This window comes from Blennius ocellaris, assembly GCF_963422515.1.
Source record: "Blennius ocellaris genome assembly, chromosome: 6".
In the NCBI taxonomy this organism is placed as follows: Eukaryota; Metazoa; Chordata; class Actinopteri; order Blenniiformes; family Blenniidae; genus Blennius; species Blennius ocellaris.
This window is the reverse complement of record NC_137655.1, coordinates 20146312-20171380: the sequence shown is the minus strand read 5'-3', so window position 1 is coordinate 20171380 and position 25069 is coordinate 20146312. Positions and strand designations below refer to the sequence as shown.

At 45.0% G+C, this 25069-nt stretch overlaps 1 protein-coding gene across 4 annotated transcripts; it reads left to right on the top strand.

Moving 5' to 3' along the window:
• The first annotated feature begins 1285 nt into the window (after nucleotides 1-1285).
• dcaf6 (ddb1 and cul4 associated factor 6) lies at nucleotides 1286-23585 on the top strand. Of its 4 annotated transcripts, XM_080498013.1 has the most exons (21): nucleotides 1286-1613; nucleotides 3944-4005; nucleotides 5668-5760; nucleotides 6819-7004; nucleotides 7101-7214; nucleotides 8601-8736; nucleotides 9471-9682; nucleotides 11946-12039; nucleotides 12993-13112; nucleotides 13231-13614; nucleotides 13860-14063; nucleotides 16390-16449; nucleotides 17526-17772; nucleotides 18757-18860; nucleotides 18966-19323; nucleotides 19476-19505; nucleotides 19928-20066; nucleotides 20738-20894; nucleotides 20985-21073; nucleotides 22585-22690; nucleotides 22834-23584. In XM_080498013.1, exons 1-21 carry the CDS (start codon nucleotides 1517-1519, stop codon nucleotides 22890-22892), a joined length of 3051 nt encoding a protein of 1016 aa, XP_080354139.1. In that variant the 5' UTR covers nucleotides 1286-1516; the 3' UTR covers nucleotides 22893-23584. The 4 variants fall into 4 exon arrangements, with proteins under 4 accessions (XP_080354139.1, XP_080354140.1, XP_080354141.1 ...); XM_080498014.1 differs by lacking the exon at nucleotides 19476-19505 and having other exon boundaries at nucleotides 22834-23585; XM_080498015.1 differs by lacking the exon at nucleotides 13860-14063.
• The last annotated feature ends 1484 nt before the right edge of the window (nucleotides 23586-25069 follow it).

The following is a 25069-nucleotide window of genomic DNA, read 5'->3' as shown; positions in this document are numbered from 1 at the left end:
TGATGTCACACTTCCTGGTTCCTTTAAGACTTAAACTGTCTTCAGATGAATGGAATAACTGAAAAAGAAATGTCATTTGTTTTTTGAATGAGTGAATTTCACGAGGTTACACTGTGTTATAAATCTCCTAATCTCAAAATTGCCTGTGCATGTTACTTATTTCTACAAAAACAACAACACGACCAAATGCTCCACGGCAGAAGACTTCAATGCTTGACACCTTGAAAGTGCAATTGTTTTTTTTTTCTTAGGAATTTCAATGTTCTATTAACCGTCTACGTCCTTTGATATATTTATACATTTGCATAAGCACATATTTAAAAAAAGAAGCATTTTATTGCTAATTTTTAAATTTTCTACCTGTTAATTGCATTTATAATGAGACATATATGCAAAGATTTGCAATGTTGTTGTTTTTAATAATGCCAATATTCTGATGCTCATCTTCCTAACAGTCATACACACCAACAATGTTGGTCTGTTTTAAACCCTGAATGTTTGTCAAAGTTGTTGCTATGTTTTTGCTTTAAAAAAATGCTATACATTATCGTATTTATTGTGTACACAATGAGTGAATTGAAAAAAAGTAAAGGTGTGGGCCACTTAGCACCAGTCATCCAATCAGTGGTAAAGAACGTTCATGGCCAAAGCAATAGTAACACAGTTGTTAGAAAACAGTGGGACATGTTAGTGTCAGTTTGTGATCATCTTTAATCAGTATTTGGTTACTTGGAATTTGAACAGTGTGCACAACAAATGAGTCACTTTGTTTCTTATTTGGGTTATTTACACTCCCATCCTAGGATGAAGAAAAATACCTTTTGGCTCAAGGGTTGTTGCTTTAGAATGAAAAGATTTCTCATCGCTTCTACATTTTTGTAGACATAAGCAACATGCACAAACAATGTGTTATTATTATTATTATTAATAACATTAATAACAACAACAACAACCACAATAATAATAATAATAATAATAATAATAATAATAATAATAATAATAATAATATTAATAATAATAATAATAATAATAATAATAATAATAATAATCTAGTGAATTCGTTCAGCATTCACACAATAACTACAACATTCCATGGTATATTTTGTTTATTTTAAACGGGGTTGACAATAACAAAGAACATTCAGCTGCGGTGGACGACAAAACGAGCGCACCCAGCTGCTCCAGATCTCGCGGATTCTCGCGGTGTTTTGCTCCAGCTGACCGCTGTCCATAGCTGGAAATAAAGCAGCTAGGCTAGCGGCGGGTCGGGCAGTTAGCAGCCCGGAGAGCGGCGGTACAGGCGGATAAACTCGGGAGGACGGCGCGGAGCGGGCAGCAGCGGCCAGCAGCGACGCTTTCACCGGCAGCAATGCCAAAGCTGGGCGCCGCCGCCAGCTAACGACAGACGGGGACCGAAAACCCGAAGCGACTTTAGATAAAAAAAAAAAAAGAAGAAGCAACATCACCAGGAGAAGGGTTAGCTACATTTCAATGTTATTGTCACTTAAAAACACGAATGGTGACAATGTCCTGCTCTGGCAACCTGGTCTGGGATGTAAATAAACGCCTAATTGGATACAGCCTGCCTAACACCATCAGGGCCAACTATTTAGGTAAGAACCAGCAGCCCTGTGTGATGCTAACGGTGGCATGAGGACGTGTTGATTTATTATTGTGATGCTGGATGTGGAGATCTGACAGCGTGACTGAGCCCGGGCTGGAATCTACCTGCTCCATCAGCCACCGCACTGTAAACACACCACCTGCTTCATCACCTCCAGCAGTCACTGCCTGCATCCATCATTTATTATGTAAAAAAGGAAAAAAAAAAAGAGGACACTCCACAGCTAAAACTCTGAACACATGGGATTAAAGGTTTTCTGTAATCCCCCACTGAGCAGCTTTCTTTTTACATCACATTTATCTGTTCAGATTTTAAACATTATATCACAAAGTAACTACGCGAAGTCGCGGCGTTATGCAGCAAATCGGTCGACGACGAAATCAATTCCTTGCTGCGAAGGCAGCGAAACGCCAAAAGTACAACCACTTTGAAATGCGAGGAACGATCAGATCGAAGCTCAGATCAATCTCGTAGCGTCTTTATGGAACGTCTCGTGCAGTATTTTCCATTTACAGCTCAGCACTTTCCCTCCTCCTGCTCCATCCGGCACATCTTAATTCAAATTAAATGGGTGGCAGCCTCAGTCAGGGGGGGTAACAAGACAGGAAAAACCTCCAGAAGGTGTGTGGAAGAAAATCCAGGTCAGAAACTGGTGACGATCACGTCTTGAAACGGACTCGCACGAGCAGGTGTTTGTCACACAAGATGGAAATGAACTTGCAAAACTTATCCGATCGTGCAGAAACGTGAACGTTGCAGACAAATTGTAAACAAACGTCAAATGAAAATCCTTGAAACTGGACAATACACCCTGTGGTGATGCAGCGTTATAACTACGGGTTGATTACTGACAAGTTTTCTATTAATGTTTGACCATGCATTAACATTCTTAAACTATATTACCTCCTTAGTTTTTTTCCCCTTACTAAGGTAATAATTTGTGGTTGAACGCCAGATCCAGTAGTTCTCACTTTATAGGATATATGTAGGCTAATTGGAAATGCCAATAACAAACACAGTCAATGTAATTAACAATTCTTTACATATTATCTGCAACCACTAGTTCACTTACATTTTTGGACTTTATGAACTTTCATAAACTAATAATTCATCAGTAATTATTAAAACAAACTTCACATCCAGAGCAATACGGTAATTAACAAGCAGGAAAATTGAAAACATTTAGATCAGTACACTTTGATATCAAACTATGACGTTAATGTTCTTTTATAGTAAATAAGTGCTTATTGAAATGGCATGAATCAAAGAAATCACACCTTATGGAACTCATAAATAACCTATATTAAAAGGAATTTTCAGATCTTTCTGTCACAGTATTTGTAGTTACATTTAATACTAATACTAATATCTGATTTTTTTTTATTTTTCTGTGTATTCCTTTGGCCGCTTGCGAGGAAACGGTGTTGCAAAAGCCCTTTTACGCCGAGGACGTGGCCTCTGCCGCTCCATCAGAGCGGTTTATAGTACTGACTCATTGTGTGTGTGGTGTGTCCCGTGGAGAAGCGGGCCAGGGTGGGTGAATGAAGGGTCCGGAGCCCCCCCCCCCCCCTCCCCTCCGAGGCAGGGCGGCAGCCTGAGAGGGGTAGTCAGAGCCGCATTTAGCCCCGGCCGAGATACGGCAGTGCAGCCGTGTTATTGTGTTGGGTAGGTGAAGATGCACGCAGCAGTGATGCGTGACGCTCGGCTCCCCTCGCGGTATTTTTAGCTCCCGGGGACGGTGGGAAGTAACAAGTTGGGCTTCGCGGAAAAGGTTTTCCTTCGACTTTTCCACGGTGGCAGAAGAGTCGCCGGGAGAGAAAACTCACAACAACAGACTTTGATTTCTTCAGTCTGAACGTGCAGAAAACTAAGAGACTGACGCCGTGGATGTATTCACCACTTGAAATATTTCCTTTTATGTGTAATAAATCTGAAATATGTGGACTTTTGAATTGTTTTTTGCCGATGTTCAGGATTGTTGCCCACTGATTTTAGGTTCTTATGTGTAAAAAGTCCATTTAGATTCAGATCCAGGATGTGGAGCTTGAACAACGTTAATCTGGAACCTTTAAGTCAAGTCACTGATGTCAAACTATACAATACAATATATCATAAATCTATCGCTACTGTGTGACATCAACATTTGATACCATATATATATATATATTGAGTTGGACTGACTAGACTTGGTATATCTTAGACTGCAGCAGAAAACCTTCCCAAGCATGGACTTTGTTTGTACTCGTCACGAATCATCAATTGAGATCAAGTCAAACTCTCATGCATCTAAATTCTTTTGTGTTTTTTTGTCTTTCGCAGGAAGAAGAGAGTTTGTCCAGCGGCTCAAACTTGAAGCGACGTTGAATGTACACGATGGCTGTGTGAGTGCTTCCCTCTTGTCTGTCCCCCTCGGTTTGAGTCCGCCGCCGCCAGCGAGCTTTGATTTCAGGTCGGCAGAAACCTGAAGCCCGCATGACGGTCACACGTCCCGTCACACCGTCGGCCAGAAACCCCGGGGAGCTTCTTTTTTTTTTTTTTTTAAATCAGGCAGTCACCCCCCTCTCCCCCCCACCTTTCAACTGAAACGCGAAGTTTCTGTCTGATGAGGAAGAGCTTCAAAACAGGAACTTCGTCTTCGTTATTATGCAAAGGCCTCAGAGGCAAAGTGTGTCAGTCCTTGTCCAGTCCCCCCGAAAGACTGAAGGAGACGCTCCGTCTCCGTCGGTGCTTTGTCGCGCCACCTGCTTCTCGCACACCGGAGAGGAAGTCCTATAATCTGCTTAATCAAGGGTTTTTCACAAAAACAAAGCGACAAAACTCGGGTGTTCAACACACTTTACTCGGCTGGAGCGACGCAATCCAATCTAATGACCTTTTAAATATAAACTTCTAAACTTTCTCTGTTGTTGTGGCGCAGAGTGCACGCTCAGAACCCAACAGTGACCGCTAAAAGGGACCGCGCTGTCGACGTAAAGTCAAGTTTAATGAAACCTTTTGTTTGCAAAATACAGTGAAGTGTCCAGAAAAGAAGTGTCGCATTGTACATGTTTGTTAGCAACGAGGTCGCGAGCGTTCATGCTGGCATCGTCCATCTCTCAGGGTCTCAGTGTTGTAAGAAATTACTTTTTTTATTTATTTGTTTGTTTTGGAGCCTCTTGCGGGTCGCTTTTGGCCGACGGGCCTCATGTTTGACACCGGCCTACTAAATTATACCATAAAATCTAACTTTGGTTTTTATTAGATAAAGAGAAACAGTTTCCATCATCTGTGTTTATCCTTCATTATATGAGGGGCAAACATTGTCTCAGCTGTAACACACACACACACACACACACACACACACGCACACACACACGCACGCACAGTTTATAAGAATCAGATTTTTCTCTTCTGTGACGATGTGGAGCCGCAGGTGTTAATGACATATTGATCCACAGAGTCGCAACAAACTGATGCATTTTTTTTTTTTTTTCCCCTGAACTCTGCTTCAGATCCCCACTTCTGGTCCCGGTGAGGCCATGTCATGTTATTTAGTTGTTTTTTTTTTATTTATTAGGGGGCACATCAGGCCATTTACCCTCCTGATCAAAACCTCCAGATTGCAAGAAATTGCATTTCGCAACTGTTTAATCTTAAAAAAAAAAAAAAAAAGGTTCAAAGTAGAGCTTCGAATTACAAAATGAAGAAATGGGGAGACAAAACAAGACTTGAGACGACCTTTGACCCAAGCTAAAGGCCAGTACTGGCTCTGACTTTAGCCCAGAAACCATCAGACAGCATCTGCCAGGGAAGGGCTTCCAAAAAAAAATAAAAAAGGCCAAGCATGTGACATGACGAGAAAACATTTCACTTTGACGGTCCTGACGTCTTCTAAAGTTACTGGCATGACGAGGAGACGCCACCCGAGATCTGTTCATCCTCGGCTTCCTTCACCCTGAAAACCCCGTTTGTTTTTAATGAAATGTAAGAAAGGAAACGTGAACTTAAATTTCATTCCGCTTGAATGTTTTGTGTGTTTGTTTGTTTGTGACGTGTGTGTTCAGGTCAACACTATATCCTGGAACGACACGGGCGAATACATCCTGTCGGGGTCAGACGACACGTTTCTGGTCATCACCAACCCCTACAACAAAAAGGTACAACCACCAAGTGTGACGAAAACACAACTTCCAACTGCCGCTGTTTATCTTTAGTCGTTGTGACCTCTGCTTTAAGAATGACAACAACAAAGAGGGTCAACCAAAGAGAGGCTAAATGATGTGTAATAAATCAAAACTGAATTAAAGCTTTCATCAGCACATCTCAAAGACGTTGGGACAGTGGAAGCAGGAACATTAAAAACACACACACACACACACACACACACACACACACACACACACACACACACACACACACACACACACACACTCACACACACTCTTTCAATGATCAAAATCATGTTTTTTTATGTTCTTTGTTTTGTGTCGTTTTGTTTTTGCTTCTGTAATCATTGTTGTGATTGTTTTGCTTTTTGTTCTGTTGTTGCTCAGGCTGGTTTAATCTCATGACAGTTGGAAAATATTTGGATCACTGTGATTACTGTATTAAAAAAAACACAAAAAAAACAAACCAAAAAAAACAAGCCAGCGGAGAATTACACAACTAGTTAGCAGAACAAGCAAAAAATGTTAATGTTCTTTACTTCGATATGAGAACAGATACCTGTTGAACAACTTTAGTAAAGTACAATTCAATTGGACTTCTTTATTAAATGATAAGTAATATTTTATTTTATCTCTACAGATACAGTGATCGTGTCACACGCAGACACAGATCTTAGTTTTAAATCAGCAATTAAATAATAAATTAAAAAAAGACACTAAAGATGGCATCATCAGCATAACAAACTCCAAAATTGAAAAACTCACATTTGGATAAATACCTATGGGCATCATAAGCAAAGCAGAATCTCAGCAGTTTGATTTTTTTCCTCCACTAAAGACCTGATTCAGGACTAGGAACCACTTTACCCCCTCATTTGACCCGATTTAGAAACCATCACACAATTTGTTTCCCGCAATTTCGCGTGGTCCCAGCTTGTTTCGGAGTTGCTCGACGTTGTCAACGTGACGGTTTCATTCCCAACTCGACCCGTCCCCAGTTGAATGACGGCAGGTGGTCCTTTTTTCTCTCTTTCCTTCCTCCTCCGCAGGTCAAGAAGTCCATACGCTCGGGTCACCGGGCGAACATCTTCAGCGCCAAGTTCATGCCCCACACCAACGACCAGGAGATCGTGTCGTGCTCCGGCGACGGCATCATCTTCTACACCCACACCGAGAAGAGCCCCGAGTTCAACCGCCAGTGTCAGTTCACCTGCCACTACGGGACGGCCTACGAGGTGCCGGCCCGCTTCCGACCTCCGGCCCGATCGAGGGGGAAAAAAAACGCGTTTCAACAGTTCCTTCTCTCTCTCTCTCTCTCTTCCCCCAACCAGATTATGACCGTACCAAACGACCCCTACACATTCCTGTCGTGTGGGGAAGACGGCACGGTGCGGTGGTTCGACCTCCGCATGAAAACCAGCTGCACTAAAGAAGACTGCAAAGACGTACGGCGCCTCATTGTCTCCTCTTAATTAGCGGTTTCCCGTCGCGTACCGCGAGCACGTCCATGACGGATCGTCCTCTTCCCCATTGGAAGGTTTGATCACTACTATCTACTGCTCGGTAGCTGGTAGATACAATGACAGCTGTCCGGCTCTCTGTTGGCGTCGTGCCAGCTCGCCCCCCAGTTGATGGATGTGTGTGTGTGAAAGAGAGAGAGAGAGAGAGAGAAACTCGGCCCTCCTAGATTGTGTTCCGTCGGCTCGTATTTCCTGGTCCAGATCAGAACCCGTGACCTTAAAACTGTCAGAATGGTTTTACCAGACACCGTCTTACTCCTCTGACCTGTTAGCGCCTCGATCTATCTGCCTCTCTCCCGTCCTGGGGTTGGGTTAGGGTTAGGGGAAGATAAAGAAAGAAAAAAAAAGAAGCTGAAGCATCTTGTTTTTATCGGAGCTGAACTGGATGTTGTAGCACTGTGTGGGAGGAGAGTTGCTCATTTATTTATTTATTTATTTTTGATTTGACTGCATAACTACATGTAACAAACAAGATTTTACAAGACATTTAACCCTTTGGATGCACAACCTCCCAGTACCTACACTCTTCCACACGTGGGGTCAAAAACAACCCCAATTCAAATCAATGCGTTTTTGCAATATACTGGGTTGTCATTCTTCAAAATCTTTAAAACAAAGAGTTGCAGTATTATCATATTCTCTGTATTCCTCAGAAAACGCGTTTGTGACATGAGGGCATTTGCATTTGTATTTATTTTTTTCATTAATTTGAAGAAATTGCAGTTTTTGTGTCATGACCCCACCGCTCCACAAGCAGTTCCTATGGAAACGTAATTCTTAGCAACTCTGACGGTCCCACTTAAACATGTGATGTCATCAGTCTCACCACCCTGGAGGTCAGTTTTACCCAGTAACGTACATGTAAGTATTATCTCCATTTATGAACTTATTTTTCATTGACCGATTATGATGTGTGATGAAATTACTCTGACCCCCTTGTGGAAGAGTGGGGTCGTGATACAAAAACTACAATTTCTTAAAATATATGAAAAAATAAATAAAAATGCAAATGGCCTCATGTCACAAACATGTTTTATGAGGAACCCCTGGAATATGAATACATTGCAACTTTTTTATTTTAAAGATGTTGAAGAATAACAACCTGTGGGGTCATTCTTGACCCCACGTGTGCATCTAAGGGTTAAACCTAATAATCATCATACATTTTTCCCCGGTTTGTGCGACGTCGTACCCGTCCACCAGGCCTTCGTCGTTATAACCCGCTTCCCGCTGTCATTCGGCAGTGGCGAGTCCACGTTGTGAAGGCGAGCGACTCCACCTCCTCTGTGTTCACTGCTCTTGGTTTTCCAGGACATCCTGATTAACTGTCGGAGAGCGGCGACCTCCATATCCATTTCCCCGCTGGTGCCGTACTACCTGGCCGTGGGCTGCTCCGACAGCTCGGTGCGCATCTACGACAGACGTATGCTGGGCACCAGAGCAACCGGTAAACCTGCAACACCCACTTTTATTCGCTCTATTTCTGTGTTTCGAGTGTGGGGGGGGGGTTTAAAAAGAGTGCGGTTTGGCTTCATCACTCTTTATTAGCAGTTGATAAACCAAGTAAGGAGCTGATCTGAAGGGTTTTCAGTTTAACAATCACGTACTTGCTTAAATCTATTGTCACTTCTATACATTTTCGTGAAAAAAAAAAAAATCAGACATCACTAATAGCAGGTATAAAATAATCCTTGTAATTCTTCCTGTGCGGTTTGACAAGAAAAATATAAACTGGAGAAAAACCATAATAGGAGAATGAAGCAGGAAATAGGCTCCCACCCAGGGTATTGCAAGTGCCGATGACGTGGGGGTCGAATTAAAGGACCAACAAGGACATTTAACAAGGAACCAGCTTTGACTATTCTAAACTTCCTATTGAGCAAGTCAGAAGATTTCAAAACTTCCAGATTTCATCACGGTCTTCCAAACTCACAATGCCGAGTTATTGAATTTTTGACACAATTTGTAAATGAACAGTTGTGCTGAGCTGTAGAACGTGTATTTCCATGTATTTATAAACCAAATCTGTCTGAAACACGTGAAATAGCTGCTACACTGGATTGATTCTCGCTGTGTCTCGTCTAATATTCTGCGTTCAGGTTTTAGGCTTCTGACGTAGAAGTGACTCCCACTCCATTGTCCTATAAAGGGTTAACGGCCGATTCTGACCTCCGTTTCCAGGTAACTACATGGGCCGGGGCACGACGGGCATGTGCGTCCGGTTCGTCCCCGCCCACCTGTCCAACAAGTCGTGCAGGGTGACGTCCCTCTGCTACAGCGAGGACGGCCAGGAGGTGCTGGTCAGCTACTCCTCCGACTACATCTACCTGTTTGATCCCAAAGATGACCAGGCCCGCGAGCTCAAGGGCCCGTCGGAGGAGAGGAGAGAGGAGGTGAGGCCAGACGAGTGTATGTATGTATGTATGTTCCTCCAGCTCCGGAGAGACGAGCCTGGTGGACGTCTAATGGGAAGAGACCCGGGGGGCTTCCTGCCTCCTCTCATAGGGAAGGTGATTCCTCCTCCCAAAAGAGATGCTTAAACTCTGTTTCTCTCCACATCCAAAGCTTTTGTGGAAAGAAAATAGATTTATTCTTCTCTAAATAACGTTTTTGTTATTTGTTTTTTTGAGGTAGTGCAGATAAACAATACAAAACAGTAAAGAATTACATAGATGTGTGATGATGAACAATACATTCTATATGCAAAAGTAATACAAACAAGTGCTACCTTAAATACTATTTACATAGTGTGTGTGTGCGTGTATATGAAACACTAAGTGTGACTTGGTTATGTTTATGGAGGAAACAGAGGAGAAAGGAAATAGTTTGGCAACATAGAAAGGAGCAAAGAAAAAAGAATTGTAAAATCATAAAAAAAATATATTGGACATTTCTCTCCAAGAGGAGGAATATTATTGGGTGAGAGGGAGAATATGAGAAAGTGTAGGTGTGTGAATGCGTATTTACATTTGTATATGTGTGTCTGTATAAATTGTGTGATAAACACTGATGACGTTACAGAAAACTGACACTAAAAATAAAAAAATAAACAGAATAATGGAATAAACAAAATAGTGAATGGATGATGAGTAAAACAAATTATATTATGAAATTCTTAAGCTAATTATCAAAAAAAAAAAAGTGAAATGATCCATTTTGCAGAACTTGAATGAGTTTGTTTTGGAATCGAGGGGTTCTATTGTCATAAATTCAGGGAGCGTCGACTGAGATTCTGTAATAATATAGTCATACAGCAGATTCTTCCATTGGTGTATTCTGATTTTGTTTTTTGACTTCCAGTTTGTGAATATGGTTTTCTTGGCGATGGTTCGGGCTACAAGCAGTAGTTTAGTGTGTGGTGAGTCGAGAGTGATAGTTGAGATATCTCCTAGCAGATAAAAGTGGGACGGGTGAACAGAACCATATGGCCTGAATGTCGCCGTCAGTTCATTCTATTAATCCTGGTTTTAAATTCCGAGAGAAGAAAAATGTGTATCTTTGAATGGATGTCAGGAAATGCAACTAACCCTGTTTCAACATTCAAGCTTTGGGACTGAGTCCCAATAAAAGAAGGTTTTTAGGACAAACAAACAAAGGAGACATAACCACAGTGCTGACTCGGCAGTCCCACAAACATGATCCAGCACAGGTTTCCACGTAGCCGACGGCCGCGTTGAAATATTGTTTGTTGTAAACGGAGCGGGGACTGTGTCTCTTCCCGTGCGCCGCTCTGACTCGCTGCTGATGCCCGAGCTAAATCTGTGGCGGCCGAGGCAGCGAGTGACCCTGAAAGCCCACGAGGCGCCGGCTGCAGTGACGCCGGAGAGGAAGATGTCACAGCGGGGTGTTTCTCACTCGGGTTTTCATCGTCATATCCGTTTGTTGGGAGTTTTTTTTTTGTGGGTGTTGTTGTTTAAGAGACACCGTGGAGGGGAAACTTTTGTTGACACATCTCAGTGGGTCTTCACGTGTGCGTGAATGTGCTGGATCACGGTGCCAGCCTTCTCCGTGGCCACTTCAGCTGCGTCGGGACGCAAGCGCCACACGCATTCCTTTCCAAATACAGCGGCCGACGCAGGCAAGCGTTCCTCCATCCACCAAAATAGTTCAGGCTGAGGTTGGGGGGGGTTGGTGTAAGGGAAAGTTTGATACCCATCTCTTCACTCTCGTCTCTACCTGTGACCTCATTTCTTCCCGATTTAATTGTGCTGCTCCCATCAGCCCTTGTTCCCTTTTTCACCACCTGTCCAGGCCTGTTGACATTTTCCTGAGTGAAGTGGTTGATGGTTCCTCCATTAAGAAACCCCCACCACACACACACACTTTTTTTTTTTTTTGTCTGTCTGTCTATTTCTGGAGGGAGAGTCAGGGGACTGGAAAGGGAAGGCAACCTCAGTCGTGCAGCCAAAAAGGAGGGAGGGGGGGGGGCTTTAAAGAGGTGTCTGACAGAGACGAGCAGTGTTTTGCTTTGGCAGCGGAGCTATTTCTGACCATGCTCTGACTGACGATCGGCTAATCTGATTGTGCGTGTGTGTGTGTGTGTGTGTGTGTGTGTGTGTGTGTGTGTGTGTGTGTGTGTGTGTGTGTGTGTGTGTGTGTGTGTGTGTGTGTGTGTGTGTGTGTGTGTGTGTGTGTGTGGTTTTTTTTTTTCCACAGCTGAGACAGCCTCCAGTGAAGCGCCTCCGTCTACGAGGTGACTGGTCTGACACTGGACCCCGAGCTCGTCCCGAGAGCGAGCGGGAGAGAGACGGTAAGATCACAGGGTGTGAGCCAACACGGCCTCCGGTTACACATCCAACACCCAGGAAGTGGGTCAAGACTCCACACGGTCACTCCGTCTCCGTCCGTTTCACTGTAAACAATTTTTCCCCCTTTTTATTTAGTGATTTATTTATTTATTTATTTTTAGCAACAAGCTGAAACTTTTATATTTTATCAAGTAAACTTCAAGTAAAGTTTTTACTGTAAAATGCTGGAAAGTCATAAGTTCAAGTTTTTTCTAATTCAATGTTTTCAAGTTAAAAGCATCAGCCAAGTGTCCCTTTTCAAACGCTATATATTATACAGCAGGACAATGGCTGTCAACAGTTTGAGTCGATTATAATAGAAATCAAGGGAGAAATGTTACCAATTGATCTAATTTTTAATGCAGGAAATTGAGAATTTATATATATATGGCAAATGAGAGCATTTAAAGTCCTGAACTATCCTTTAGTTCAGAACTTTCAAAGAGGAAAAGATAGATGTTGTTTTCCTACATGTTGTTTTTCAATCAAGCACAAGTTTCTTACTCTGGAAATGAAGTAAAACAAATCCATGTTGTTGTCTTTATATTGTCAAAGTGCCAAATTATTATTCTTTCATTAACATTATAAGCTTGAATTTTACACAAATCTGACAATGAAACAATACACGTCTGGGCTCAAGTAGACTTTCCTGGCTAACTTAAAATCCCTTTACCTCTTCAATGTTTGACCAAATTAGCTTCTCTGTTAATTTCTAACAACCTGACTCTCCCTGGTACTCCGTCTTATTCGGTCTTGTGTGAGTTTGGACGTGAACGTGTGGTTATATGACATAAAACCTGTGATCACACTGAATTCTATCCACCTCCTTCTTACTCATCTCACACTGAAATATTCTCCCCGGGAAAATTCTAAATGCACCTTCAACAGAAACCAGTTTTGTTTCCCCCACTTTCAGGCGAGCAGAGTCCAAACGTGTCTCTGATGCAGAGGATGTCGGACATGTTGTCCCGCTGGTTCGAGGAGGCCAGTGAGGCTCAGAGCAGCAGAGGAACGCGACCACAGACACGACCCAGAGGTGAGGCCTCCCATGGATTTGTAGTTTCAGTATTTGTGTATTCTGTTTCTATAGTATTCTGGGTGTGATGCAATGTTTTCCACGTAGGTTGGTAACGATCTGTTCCGTGTGTTTTCAGGGACGGCCGTCCGTCCCGAAGGAACGTCCAACACCCCCGCCGCCTCAGCAGGGTCCAGCCAGGAGTCGGGCCCGGCTGAGAGGCCGGCGGCCACCGACTCCCCAGAAGTCCCCGCCGGCCCGGCGGCTGCTCCGGCGGCGGCGGCGGCCTCCCTCCCCAAGTCCGCCTCCTCCTCCTCTTCCTCAGGGTCCTCATCAACCGTCACGGCACCTCCTCCCTCCAGCTCCTCGTCGGTGGAGAACTCGGCCCCCGCCTCCTCCTCCTCCCCTCCCGCCTCCTCCCCCGACTCGGAACAAAGAAGCCAGGTCGGCACCGCGGCGACGCCCACGCCGACGGCCACGCCCACGCCGACGGCCACGCCCACCCCGGAGCCCGCGCTCTCAGGTAGGAAGGGCAGCTCGGGCCGCTCGCCGGGTGCAGCCGGGCGTGAGCGAGTGTGTTTGTTGGAGCCACTCCACTCAGGCCTCACTTCACTCTCTTCTCCTCCAGCATCCTGTTGTCCCCCCCCCCCCCCACCCTTTTCTTTTTTCTTTTTCTTTTCTTCTTCTCTGCTCTCCTCTTCACATCCTCCTCTGTCAGTCTCGTAATCGTGCATTCACTCTCCCTCTCTCCCTCTGCCTCTCCGTCAGAGTACGGTCCTCATCGGCTGCCCATAAGTTTAGTGTGTAGGCGTTTGCAGAGGCTGCTCCGGCTGGCCGACCCGCCAGGATTTGGTCCGCGAGCGTCCCCTTCCTCCTCCTCCTCCTCCTCCTCCTCCTCCTCTTCCTCCGCAGCCACTGTGAGACAGTCACAAAGAGCTGCTGCCGCCGCCGCTGAGACACGACCCCGTACAGGTTACCCGCCCCTTCGAGCGCCCCCCCCCCCCTCCATGTGCACTGCTCCCCCCGCCATCTTACCCCCTCTATGAAGGGGGAGCCAGAAACACTTGGCCTTGCTGGAAACTGACCATTAACCCCACACTGATCCTCTTTCCATTTCCCCTACTACCCCCCCCCCCCCCCCTTCCCCACTGACTGGTCAGCCTCCCACTCACTAATGCTCTCACTCCATTGCTGCACTTGTTGCTTGAGTTTTCACCTGCAAACTCTCCTGTTGGAGTGGCACCAGTCTGCCGTGGCGTGTTCATGCCCCCTGTGGTCGTTCCCCCCTGATGCACGTCGCTCGGCCGCGTTCACTACAGGGTGTCAAATATTTCCACAATTTGCCACTTCACTTGATTTTGATCTGGTTTGTGCTAAAACAAAAAAAAACTAAAGCCCTTTTTTCTTTCACAGTTTTTGTTATATTACACAGGTTTAACTAATGATATTTGGGTGTTTTTGAAAAACGCCTGAATATTATTAATTATTTAAACCAGTATAATTCTTGTGTACTGATTTTTTTTTTTTAAATGACGTTGATTCATTTTCAGTCTTTTACAATAAATCCCCAAAAACGACAGCAGTGCAGATTTTTTTTTTCAGGTACCTGTAATTCTACTCAAGCAAAGAAACGGAGTACTTTTACACGTCTCAGCTTGATTGACGACCAGCAGGGAATTGAGGAAACGCTCAGTGCCGCTTCTTACAGGTTCTCACTTCTGCGTCCAGCCAGCCCCGATTGTTTAAGTCTGAAGTATCGATGGTTTCAAATTAATGGAGAGAGTGACGGAAGCCGCTCGGGGACTTTCTGCCTCCCACTGTGTGGGTAACGCCGTGTTTATGGGCTGAATAGAATCACTTCAATGACTCTTGAGAGGATTAGGATCCGTGAGTCATATCTTTTTTCCCCGTATCAACTGAAACAATTTGAGTCATACAAAGTTTGATCTGATCTCTGATCAAATCCTGCAGGTTTTCTTAAATATTAAACGACATATTCATCACGTCTAAAAGGACACAAAACCATAATTGATGTTTTCATAAATTTCTTTAAATAGTTTGAGGATGTTTTGGAGTGTAGCTTGTGTAAAAGCGTCATATCTGACTTGCATTAATTGCTTCTTCTTTTTTTTTAAATTGCGCTGATAATGAAGAATTGGCTCTTTGTAGGGATTTTCACATTTAAAATAACAGGATAAAACCTCTTGTTGTTTATCATGCGTGCTTGTTGTTCTTTCAGATCAACTGATCTGATGTCCATTCATCCGATGTGTGCACTATGCAGCATTAATATCCACCTTATTTATCTGGCTTCGTTTAACCAGAAGCCCTAAATACAAGCACGGCCTACAAAAACAATCTACCGCTGCATTACATGGAAGGTTTGGAGGTTTGTGCTGACCGATCGCCATTAGATCAACAAAATATGCAGATTACAAGCGGAACTTTGATGCATAAATGAATGAGTTTGCAGTATTAACCCTCTACTAAAGCATGAGTAGATCTCGGTAAAATAAGGTAAATGTAGACTACAAGGGGGGGGGAGGGGGGGTTCGCCTCATCAGAATTATTTTGTGCCCCCGTCTGATTGATCAAAACACATTTAACGAAGTGGTTCAAAAGAAACGGCACATTTATGTTTCACTGTTTACTCGGTGGGCAGGAGGTGGGAGGTTTCGTGTGTATTTGAACACTCCTCCGCTTTTTGGTTTTTGGCACCACGCTCCACTTAAAGTGAGTCCGGGTTGAGTTTTGAGGGTCTTTCTGTGTGGAGTTGGCATGTTCTATCTGTGTGTGTGTGTGTGTGTGTGGGGGGGGGGGGCTTTCTCCAGGTGCTCTACTTTCCTTCCAAAGTCCAAACACATGTTTGAGGTTAACTGGAAACTCTAGAAGTGTGTGTGTGTGTGTGTAGATGTCTTGACTTTTCACTCCTAGTCAGCTCCATCTCCTCGCATCCCCCAGGTTAATTCACCCCCCCAATTATCTTCAAATGCATTATTTTAGATTTGTCGTATCGTTTTGTTAGAGGAAAGTATCGGCGGGAAGGAACATGCAAACCCCCCCACACACACACACAGCTGTGTGTGTGTGTGTGTGTGTGTGTGTGTGTGTGTGTCGTCCCCACCCCCCTGAAGCTGCGTCACTTGGTAGCGCCGGTCCTCTGATCTGAGACTTCCTGCTTGGCCTCTTGTTTTTTTATTGTTTTTTCCTAACAAGACCAGAAGTTGTGCTCCTCTGTGCGTCTCCTGGGTCCCCCCCCCCTGTGTCGGATGTTCAGTGGGTCTCGTTTGTGTTCCAGATTCTCCCTCGTCTGTGGTAAACAAACAGCTGGGATCCATGACTCTTGACGAACAGCAGGGTGCGTCCCCCCCCACCCCCCCCTACACCCCCTGTCGCCCGTGTCACACCCCCTCTGAGCCTCACCCTGCTACATCACCCTCCGTCCTGAACGCACCGACCCTCTCCTTCACGCTGTCCCCCGTCTGTGTCGTCCTGCTCTCTGTGTCCTCATCGTCGACCAGCCCGTCTGGAGTTAATGTCACTTCAGCTGAAGGATCTCACCACAGAAATATGCAATCACACCCTCGTATAAAGCCAGTTCAGCCCCCCCCCCCCCCCCCCCCCTTCGCTGACCAGACGACTATTTTACCCTTTTTTCCCCCCCCACTATTTCGGATGAGTGTTTTCATTCACACACAGGAATCTCCCGTATTCTATCTGTGTCGCATTTCTCTCTTCTTCTTCTCCTCCGACTTCACTGCCAGTTTATCCTGATGAGCTTCAACCTCTAAATATTGGAATCGGCTCCTGACATTAGCGTAATGGATTTAGCCGCAAAGTCAACCGCTGCGGCGCCGCTCGATCTCGGTGTGAAGCCAGATTACAGGAGGAGACTCCTGGAGTAACTCGCAGGAATCAAGCCATTTGGATTTGGGAACACATTTTGATGTATTGACGTGTAAGATTTATTAATAAGATAAGGACAATCAAAAAAAACTTCTGCTCTGCGGTGGACAAACAAGGCGACAGTTTCTAAATCAAGTATGCTGGATGTTTTCGTTTCGCCGGTTGTCGTTTTTCCATACAATGTTTGTTAATATGATAGACGAGCAGCAGAATCGGCAGCTCACCACCACAGCAAACTCCAAATATATTTCCCTTCGTGGGGTTTGAGGGGGATCCTTCAGGTGTATCTTGTGTGTGTCCCCCGTGTCTTTTTTTTTTTTTTTTTTTGTCCTCTGCATGTCCCCCATTGCTCCTAAATGTTCCGAGGGAATGGATGCAACGACGAGTTGCATCGTCTCAGCGTGCTTGTAAACAACCAGCTCCATGCCGCGAACGGGACGAGTCACCGCCGCGCCGCGCCGCAGCGAGCCGCCCCGGCATCGGAGGCACTCACCAGTCCCATGCGTCTTGCTTTGTGTCCTCGCTCAGGAGCGGCAGAAGCTGCAGGTTCGCCTCCCGATGAGTCTGTTGCCGCACCAGCGAGCAGCAGCAGCAGCAGCCCCCCCACCACCACCTCCTCCTCCTCCGCCTCCTCTACCACCACCGCCTCCGCCTCCTCCTCTTCCACGTCCACCTCCACCAGTCGCCCCAGTGCGGCGGAGCCTGTCCTCAGCCTGCACTACAGCTCAGAGGGAACCACCACCAGCACCATCAAGCTGGACTTCACCGACGAGTGGTGAGTTTAACACCACTCGTTTTTACTGCTCAAACCTGGCAACCGTTTTCATGCACGGATGTGAAAGTTTCATTGAGTCGGTCGCCATGCATTATATTTAGACCTCAAGATGAAAAGAATAATTCACATCTTGTATTCTGCTTTGTACTTGTGTTTCGTTTTGCAAATTAGCATTAGTAACTAAACGTACTTACTCACCTCCACCTCCTGTTCAGCTGAATGTTTGTTTTTTTCCCACCATCTGTCCCAAGGCCGTAGATCAGAGACCTGATAGGTTTATTAGTTTAACATTTAATTCATGTACATTGTTTTTCAGCTGACGGTGTAAAGTGGGAGTAATATCCTTTATTGGTGGATATGAACACTGGGATGAGTTTTGTGCTTTCAACTTTCAAAATAGTTAACAAAGGAAATATTAGTAAAAGGCTACGTACATGAAATACACATAATAATGACTACGGAGGACACCTGTCTCAGAAACAGACTTTACATTATACTGTTACACAATAAAATGTGTATCAGCAATAGTTCTGTTTTTTCCATGTTTTGCCATCTGTACGTTGACGTCTTTGTTACTATTGCATCTTGAGGAAGTAATAAATTGTATTTTGTCTTTCTTGAATATATTTGAACGTGGTGAATCAAGCAGTAACATATTGTTGCTCCAACAGTAACTTTAATGCATTTTTGCGGTGAAAATCAAACCGTTCTGTTGGTGATGAGACACATTTGCGTCATTAAACCGTATGTGTATGTGTGCGTTGTATTATTTATTAATCATTTGCCGTCAACCACTGATCCCCAGCATTACTAAACAACCATGCAGCTCTCTTACTGAGTTCTGTTTTGTTCTATATTGTGTGTGAACATGCACTTTTAAATTCTTCATCTACACCCTAAACGTGAGCAGGATCTACAGTAACTGGCAAATTTCACCTTAAACCGCTAATCGACCTAACATAATGTCCCTTCGTCCCTCCCCAGGAGCAGCAGCACGTCCAGCTCGATGGGCAGCGGCGGTCCCAAAGCCTCGGAGGCTGCACAGAGCCGGGAGAGCGTGACGACGGAGAGCCCGTCCTCGCAGCAGGGTGAGTCATCTCTCCGCCGCCTCGCTTTCGCCGCCAGCATCTTCGTCCACCGCGGGTCAGAAGCGGCGCTCTGAGCAGTCCTACGTGTGCGTTTCCCTCCCGCAGCACCCACCGTGTCCTCGGCACCGCCGGGCGTCATGGCCGCCCCCGCAGAGCCGGCGTGCGACGCCTCCTGCTCCTCCTCCGCCTCCGCCGCCCCCGGCGGCTCCGCGGCTCACCGGCCAGCAGGGGGCCCCTCCGAGGGAAACGGCACGGCGGCGTCGTCGCAGCAGGGCAGGACTCAGCCGGAGGGCGCGGAGGACACGACGGGGGGCTGCAGGAGAGCGGAGCCCGCCGGCGGGGAGGCCCAGGAGGCCGGGGAGGGCCAGAGTCGGCCCGCCGCACGCGCCCACCAGGACTCGGACGACAGCGACGACGACCCGATCCTCATCCCGTCGACGAGGTTCCGAGGACAGGGACAGAGGTTTGTTACCCCGACCGTGAGGGACTGTCCCTCTTCGCTTTGACCGACGGTCAGGATCAGCGGTTCCCTGCTCCATACGCTGGGTTTTCTAAGTTCTCGTGTGTTGCCTTCACCCCCTGATTGTTTGACTCCACATGTAAATCTTCTTCCAGAGGCTCGGCAGTGGGAGATAGGATGATCAGGTAAAGTGTGAGCGTCTCACCCAAGTGAGGAGTGTGATAAACCCAACCGCACACTCGGCTCTGGTTTTGGTTGTTTCACTCACAGCAGACTAATCACACAGCTGCTCGCTGCATGTGAGTGAGTACCGAACCGCACACACCGTGTGGAGGAGCTGCGTTTTTACACATGCGGAGAATGAGCGAGCCGCCTGCATGACCCGCTGATGGAGAGAAGCTGCAGCAAGTGTGTGGGGTTTGAGTGAAGTCCAAGACAAAAGTCACAGTTTAGAAAACGGAGGGTTTTGCACACGAGTTGGGTGAAATCCTTTCAATCTGGCTGCTTCCTGGCTTGAAACTTAAACCCTTCAGCACACGAGATCAGCTGTTTTAAACACACGTATCCCTTTTTTTTTGTTTGTTTTTGTTTGTCTGTTTCCCCTCAGACGTTCAGCAGCAGCCCGTATCCAGGAGCTGTTCCGCAGGAGGAAAGAAAGGAGGGAGATGGAGGAGAGTGAGACGCAAAACATCAGGAGACCGTCCGTCAAAATGGTCTACAAAGGCCACCGTAACTCCAGAACCATGGTAAATGTCACGCTGAAGATTTCAAAGGAGAGGCTGGCCCAATTCAGAATTGCGGGTTAATCTGCAACGACGAGCATCGTCGGCATATTTTCTTTCTGTCCTTCAAATCTAAGGTTCAATCGTTTGGATTGACGTAAACAAAATATAGAAGTAGTGACGAGTGAAAGTTGATCTACCGCCTCCGTTGTTCGCTTCTCCCCGAAAGTTTCCTTTCCCAGTCGTAGCCACTCTCAAATGTTGTTACACTCCGGAGTCGGCATGAAGCTCCACCAGTCGCTGCTGAGTCGGCATCAAAATAGGAAAAACAAGCGCGAATGTCAGTGGATCGCTTTACATTTTGTTTCACGCGAAATACGTCAGTCTGGGGTTTAAAGCTGGGCTTTGCTTTATTAAAGAGCTTAAAAGAGTTTGAGGAAGTGAGCTTGACTTCTTCCAAAGCTTGTAATTTACTACAGAAACTTTATTCCAATAACATTAATGAAATAATAAGAATATCAGGCAGCAAGATGCACCGATTTCCAGCAGTGTGATTAGCGACGGGTTGCCAGGTTTGAAACCGTGTGATTCCATCAGCTTCCTTTTGTTTCCGCTCTCAGTTTGAACCCAGTTCGACTCCACACATTTTGGTTTTTTGTAGCTAATCTTCAGTCCGTCCTTATTTTTCTGTCCAGATCAAGGAGTCGTGTTTCTGGGGCAACAACTTTGTGATGAGCGGCTCGGACTGCGGCCACATCTTCATCTGGGACCGACACACCGCCGAGCACCTCATGCTGCTGGAGGCCGACAACCACGTGGTCAACTGCCTGCAGCCGCACCCCTACGACCCCAGTGAGTCCCGTTACCGCCGCCACCGCCAACCTCGGGCCCGGGCCCATCTCTCTCCGCACGCTAACGCTAACGTCTCCCGCTCTCCTGCAGTTTTGGCGTCTTCAGGGATCGACTACGACATCAAGATCTGGTCGCCACTGGAACAGTCGCCGTCGTTCAACAGAGTCCTCGCCGATGAGGTAGAGAGGAATCAGTCGCTCGCTTTATACTCGGGTCGGCGGGGAAGCCAAAATAATTCATGTGATCAAAAATCATCCACTGTTTCTCCCCCCAAAAAAATAGGAGGGTCAACTTTGAAGTTGAATTGCAACAAAAGAATATGCTTGAAAAGCCATTGATGTAAGAACTATAGCACATAGGTTATGGAAGTAAGATAAGATAAACGATCAAGAAATCCAGCGACAAACTACTCAACTCTCGCTTATGACGGAGAGAGAAAGTCGTTATCCTTCACTGGGAGAACTCCTGATTTAGACTGTTGCTCTGTATTTGCTGAAGCAGGAGTGTGATTCGTTGTTGTGACTGTTCCAGGTTGAAACCAGGGCCTGCTGTAGATGTCAGAGCTTTAAATATTATATTAACATCTCAGGACTTAATGAAGTTTGGATCAAGGCTCATCAAATCCTTCCTGTATTTCTCTCATAGCATTTTGGTTCTCATAAGAAAAAAAACTTTGTCTTCAGTGAAGAAGTGTGTAAAAAAAAAAAAAAAAAAAAAAGCCTACACATTATATAAATCCAGTTTTTGTTGTCTTTTTTTTTTTTTTTTCTTCATGAAGCCAAATTTAGCTTTTAGCCAAGTGAATTTGGTTGAGATGATAGAAGTTCCGCCCACAGCAGGGAAACAACAGAAACGACCACAAGACTGTTTGCAGCTCAGACTGAACACCGCAGCGTCCAAAACAATCCACAATGGAAACAAGACAGAAAAGCCTTCACTCATCTTGAAGGGTTTTTTTTTGTCCTCTCTCTTCCTGTTTGTTGGTATTTTCATAACCACAAACAAACAGGTATGTAGAAGAAGCAATGAGGACAGAACCCATGGAGGAAGAAACGGGGGGGAAAAGGAAAAAACAAAACAAAGTAGAACTACATTAGAGACAAAACAGAAAACGAACCCAATACAGTGGAGCAGTTAATCACAGATCGTGTTGTTAAAAAGCAAAAAAACTAAAATATGCAGTCAGTCACTCAGGGGAGTCGACAACGTGAACATATTTAATGAATAATTTACTACGTGAGCCTTTTTTTTTCTACTTCTAATTCATTCTAGTTGGATTAAATAAAGGATGTCTCTTATCCAGGGAGTGTGAGAGCAGGGATTCTACTTCAACAAAGTGAATCGAAGAGGAACTAAAGTTACGAAGGTTTTCGAGGAGGTACTTTTGATCCTGGTTTGAAAACGGCGAGGAAACGACAAATGATGCAACAGAAGAGCAGCGGTCAGATTCCCAGTGGAGGAAAATGTTCTCAACCTGCGTGGTTAGCATTCAGAGCCTCTCTCTGTCTGACCTCCTTCTTCTTCTCCTCCTCCTTGTCCTTCTTCTCCTCTTCTCCTCCTTGTCCTTCTTCTCCTCTTCTCCTCCTTGTCCTTCTTCTCCTCTTTCTCTTCTCCTTCTTCTTCTTCTTTTTCTCCCTTCTCACTCTTCTTCTCCCTCCCTCCTCTTCTTCTTCTTCCTCTTCCTCTGCAGGTAATAACTCGGAACGAGCTCATGCTGGAGGAAACCAGAAACACAATCACAGTCCCCGCCTCGTTCATGCTCCGCATGTTGGCGTCACTCAATCACATCAGATCAGGTGAGCGACGACCCCCGACGGCGCCACGCTCTCCTCTGACCCCTCCCTCTCCTCTGACCCCTCCCTCTCTCCTCTGACCGCTCCCTCTCTCCTCTGACTCCTCCCTCTCTCCTCTGACTCCTCCCTCTCTCTCCCCCCGACAGATCGACTGGAGGGCGATCGCTCTGAAGGCTCAGGCCAGGAGAACGAGGACGAGCAGTAGCCGGCGGCCGGTATTTTACGTCAACGATAACACCATTTCTTTTTGCTGTATAGCACTTGAAAAAAAAAAAAAAAAAGTACCTTGAGATTTGTACAAGTTTAGTGTAGAATACTTCCTTTTGAAAACTAGTGTAATTTTTAGCCCCCTGTGTTTTTTTTAAGACGACTTTCTTACCGATGTTTCTGGATGGGGATGAACTACGTTTTGTGTGAATGCAAAAGGCAGTGACGTCAGGAAAACAAAAAAACAACAAAAAAAAAAGAAGATATAAATATATATATTATGAGCATATATATATATTAAGAGAATCGTGGCGGCTGGTGTGAAAGGATGTTCAGTGCAATATTGTTTTGTTCCAGAGAGGGTGAGCTTTGAACAGTGTTAACGTTTGACATGTTTGAATTTGTAGCACAACACTAAGAGATGTTGATGTGCTGCTGCGGCAGTTACGCATGTGAATACAGACTTTTGAGTCGAAACACGGAGGCTTTAATTTCTGTTGTTGAAGTAAAAAGAAATGGAAAAACTAAAAAAAAAAAAAAAAAAGTGTGGCGGCTTCTTCCTCCTCTTCTTCTGGAGCAGCGTGCAGGACAGCAGTTGTTAGTGGCGCCTTTTTAAGTGCTCAAATTGGCTCCTGGTAAAAATTTCCAATAAGATTAGATGGGAAAAAAAATTCAAATGACACAAAATGACAAACAGCGCCTCCTGCAGCTGAAGTCAGATATTGGATTTTTACAAATTTGCCTGGAGAAACCTGAATATCAGATATGTATCGTCGCAATATACATGTAAATGTCATGTCGTTTCCATCGTTCATGATCTGCACATCCAGAGACGGAATGTTAAATATGAAGGAAAAGTGTGCAAATGACTATAATCTACAATTATTTCATATAGCTGCAGAAAACCACACACTGAAACAAGCGACGGGCCAAACAAAGAGCTCAGGCACAGCTTAAGTTAGAATTGTTGCATCTTCACCTGTGGAAATTGGTAAACTGAATATTTTTCCAACTTGGAACAGGCAGAGAAAGTAGGATTTCTGAAATGTACTCGAGTTCAAATATAAAAAAGTTTTTCTGTCTTTACTCATTTCAAGAAGAAACATGAAATCAGACATGGATGATAGTTTATATGTAAAAAAAACCCAACTTTAATAGAATCTTATTACAAAACTTTACCAAATATTTGTGTTAATACTTGACTATATAGTGAAAATCAAAAGGTTACATCACTTTTTCTTCTTACACGTTGTACCTGCTTGAACATAATCTGAAAAAAACAAACAATAGGTCAGACTGAAGCGGCTCCATTTCAACAACGTTCTTCAGAGACACTTTTAAGAAAGACAAATAAAAAAACAAAACAAACCCCGGAGCCGTTCTCCGACTCGAATTTTGACGCGACTCGAGCTGCACTTGATCGCCGAATTACTGCCAACGTAAACCAAGTCCCGGCGGACGGTCCGTACCGGTCTGACGTCCAGCCGCATGTTTCTAAGTGCAACGAACTGCTTGTCCACAGTTTGATAACCAGGAAATGAAGCTTCAGCGTGTGAGTCCAGCTGTACAAGTTCAGATCAGGGCTGAGCAGTAACAGAAATACACGCTTATACATGTACGTTCATTTCCACCCAAAATACAAGAATTTTGAGTCCACAGATGTTTAGTCTTTCCGATTGATTAGACTTCTTCTCAACTCCAAACCTGAGTTAAATATTTAGGAGTCTCACGTTTACACCCCGTGGCCAATTGATGTCGTTTTTGTTTTTTTAAAAGGACATGATGGTGAAAAGGAACCAGGTCCGGTTCGCAGCAATACTTGTATTGTTCCTGGAGCTACGAATGTAACTAAAACTTAATTCAACGGATCCCAGATGTGACGATTCCTCCTGAGTGGAACCGATTTGACACACGTCCACGTCTGAGACGATGACGAGGTGTAAACGTGGGACGACGTCACGTGATCAATGTGCTGACTGGACATGAGTTCACCGTTTCATTATCTGTGACAAAAAAAAAACATTTTCTTCATGTAACTAAGTATTATTTAGAAGAGAGAAGCCGCTGTAGATTCCTCACTGCCCAGCCCCGGAGAGGCTCTTGTTAAATATTGGAACCATGATAATGTATAGAAGTAAGACAATGATGGTACGACAATCATACCGTGAAGGTTAC